Here is a 3,287-nt window from a genome sequence, read left to right on the forward strand (position 1 = left end):
TCCCCTATTTCCTTTAATATATTTTTTAAACTTTTTTTTTTTTTTTTTTTTTTTTAAATACGTAAAATGGGAGCCCTGCTGCAAATAATTGCCTTTTTAAAAGATTGCATAAAGCAACAGGAGCTTTTGTTTTTAACATGTGAGCTCCACACAAGGTTCTGCACCATGCCGCACGGCTCGGCTAGTCGGTCTGTCTGTAGAGCTGCTGAGCTCTGTCCCAGAGCTGGGGGTACAAAAGGTTCAGCTGGTTAACACCCCTTCTGCTGTCCTTCAGGTAAGATCCCCCGTGTTCGCATGATCACACAGCACCCTAACTTCAGCCAGGGCTGGGACGGGCAGGGCTCCCTGACGGATGGCCCTTCCCCGTGCACGTTGGCGCGCAATGCCTGGGGTTTATACAAGAAAAGGAGAGTTTTGTTACTTGAATTATTTATGGCAGGCACCAGAAACAAATGGTTCCATATTTGGCTCTTGCAGTCACCCCTGAATACAGGGAGCGTGCTGTGGGACAAGAGGTGCCTGCTGGTGGGCGAGGACCTGGGTGGTGTAGGACGCCCTGATGGGTTACGGCAGCCAAGCCAGGGGCTTGATATACACTGGAAAGCAATGTGTCCTCTCACCCTCGCTGGATTCCGGATAGTAAATCTTTATGTAAATATTATCGCGCTGGAAAATGAAACTCTAAGCAATTTTTTAAAATTATTTTTTATTTTTAAAATTTGGAAGATAAATCTTTCCTCTCCCTAATTGTTGCTGTGCTGCTGAGCTCCAGGGGCCTTCCAGCCACCCTCTGAGATCTGTAGCACATGGAGAAAAGGGGTAAGGTGGCAGATGCTCAGTACATAATGACAAAAATCACCAGGCTGTGCTGGTGGTGCTTGCCCCTAGCTTGTGTGTGGTGTGAGACAGCCTCCCCGGAGAGCCCTGGGTCTGGACCTTCCAGCCTTGGTCCTTGCTGAGGCTCACAAAGAGTTTCAGAGGTTGGGAAGGCGGCGTTGTCCAGTGACCGTACCTACGACGCTGTCATGTGTCAGGGCATAAGATGACATCTCACTGCCTGAATTTTAGAGAAATATCCCGTGCACAAGCTGTAGTTGATAGTGATTCGCCATGGCAGCGTGCTGACGTTGCTCCCTACCATCAGGCGCTTGGCCCCCTCGGAGGAGCAGGGCTGGAGCTGAGGTTTGGTTGGGCTCCTGCAGGGTACGTGCCAGCTGACTGCGCCTGGTGGGGCTGGAGTGGCCACGCTGGTGGGGCTGGTGGTCCATGCAGCGCTGGCTGGCCCTGCGGTGGCCGGCGCGAGGCATGGGGCGGGTGGAGGACAGTCCTTTGGGCTCCACCGCTTGGTCCAGAGTGGCTCTGAGATTTCCCGGACCAGCAGCTTCTGCCTGCAGCACCATGGTTTTAAGAGCCAGTAATGGATCTACTGTTGAGGAGTCTGTGTTGGCCTTTTGTGTGGCCATCTCTGCTTTTGGCCATCCCAGGGTGCTGCGGCCATGGTGCCGCGCTCCGGCTGGAGGCAGGAGCCTGGTAGCTCTGGGACGTGCTGGGGCCCCAGGGATTGAGTGCTCCTTCTCCAGCCCTTTCCCTGTGCCACCTAGGATTTCTGTGCCTTCTGGTTTTCTCTCTTCTGGGTTGTCTCTGCCTCGAGCTGAGGAGTCCTTGTCTGTAAGTCTCTCCTTGCGAGAGCTCTGGCCCATGGGTGAACGTCTGCTCCGTGGCATCAGCCCCCGCTGAGCCTTGCGGCCGTCCCTAGGATGGGGCCAGAGGCTGCGATCAGTTTGTGCCGCCTTGGTGTTGCTTTCTCTGAATCCTCAGCTCTGTGTATCCCTGTCTTTGCAGTGTATTGTCAGAATTTTGCCCCGAGCTTTAAGGAAAGCGAGATGAATGTTATAGCAGCCGATATGTGCACCAACGCCCGCCGGGTCCGCAAGCGCTGGCTGCCGAAGATTAAGTCCATGCTGCCGGAAGGGATGGAGATGTACCGCACGGTCATGGGCTCCACCACAAACAGTGTCCCCCTGGATCCTGAATTCCAGCCCAACACTGCTCAGGTCTTTGAGCAGCGAATCTATGCAGAAAGGAGGAGCGATTCAGGAACTATAGTAGCCTTGAGAACTAACACAGTGAACGTAGAGCTAAGCAATGGATCCAACCAGTCCTTCGAACAGAGCGAGGATGCCGAAGGGGCCGGCTCTGTGATAAAGGAGGCAGCTGCCACAGATGCGATGGCATCAGATACCCAAAGCACTCCGCAACCTTTCGAACAAGGTTCGGGCTCCTCCAGCCGGCCTGAAACTCCCGTGAGAAGACAAGATGGTACTTACGGAGGGACTTTATAAAGAGAGCAAACGTTTCGTGACCTATAAGGGATCTGTAATACTAAAGCTGCTTGCATGCATTACTAATACAAAACAAAAAATGTGATCAAGCCACTTACCTACTGAACTGCTACTGTTGCCTGAAAAAAATGTGATTTTTATTCTGCTTGTATTTAAAATTTATGAAGGAAATAATCGCATTCGTTATACTGTAAATGACTAGGTCTGTGGCGACCTACTTAAAAAAAAAAATATCGGGCTCCTTTTTTGATATTCCTGAGGTTAGTCTATAAGATTGTAGCTTTTTTCTTTTTTTTTTTCCTTTCTTTTTTTTTTTTTTTTATTTTAAGAAGGGGAGGAGAAAAGCTAGCCACCCCCCCCAACCACCACCACGCCCCGTCATCACCACCCCATCCATTACTCAGCTCAGAAGTAAAGCCATCGTTAACCTTGTCCTCTAAAGAAAGTTTTACCGTCACTTAACAGGAAAGCGAGGTGTGTTAGGGTACAAGTGCTGTGACTGGCGATGTTCGTCTCTAGCAGAAGGGCTCAAGCCAAGTGGGACAGGGTGGGGGAAATCGTGAAAGGCTTCTGGTGTCGGAGGGAGCCCCGTGCCATGGGTGCTGCGGGGCAGGGGGCTGCGGGGCAGGGGGGCCCGCCCAGCCGCTGCCGGAGGCCGGCGGGACCTCCGTGCTCTTGTCTCGGGGAGTTTTATCCGGATCCCCGGAGCAGGGATGGTTCCGCAGGAGTTCAGGCTTGCACGTGTCGGGAGGACTGCGTGGGATGCAGGTGGAGACCCTGGCCAGTGTAGTGGTTGTTGTCGGTTTTTTTGCCCAACGCGGCTGGGTTTTGGGTTTGGTTTCTCTCTCCCTCCCTCCCAGCGGCTCCTTTTCGTTTGCTTCTCCTTGCTTGCACCTTCACGTCACCCGCTGCTTGGGCGAACGGGCTCGCGTCACCCCGCTGCAC

General features: G+C 52.7%; 1 protein-coding gene across 1 annotated transcript in view; it reads left to right on the top strand.

Moving 5' to 3' along the window:
• NACC2 (NACC family member 2) overlaps positions 1-2,592 on the top strand; it is a 24,163-nt gene extending 21,571 nt beyond the window's left edge. The window contains exon 7 of the mRNA XM_035900084.1: positions 1,843-2,592. Coding sequence (XP_035755977.1) covers positions 1,843-2,342 — 500 coding nt within the window. The 3' untranslated portion in view covers positions 2,343-2,592. The remainder of the gene's footprint in view (positions 1-1,842) is intronic.
• Positions 2,593-3,287: the final 695 nt, after the last annotated feature.

The sequence above is a fragment of the Egretta garzetta genome, unplaced genomic scaffold, assembly GCF_000687185.1.
Source record: "Egretta garzetta isolate BGI_Z169 unplaced genomic scaffold, ASM68718v1 scaffold608, whole genome shotgun sequence".
Classification (NCBI taxonomy): domain Eukaryota; kingdom Metazoa; phylum Chordata; class Aves; order Pelecaniformes; family Ardeidae; genus Egretta; species Egretta garzetta.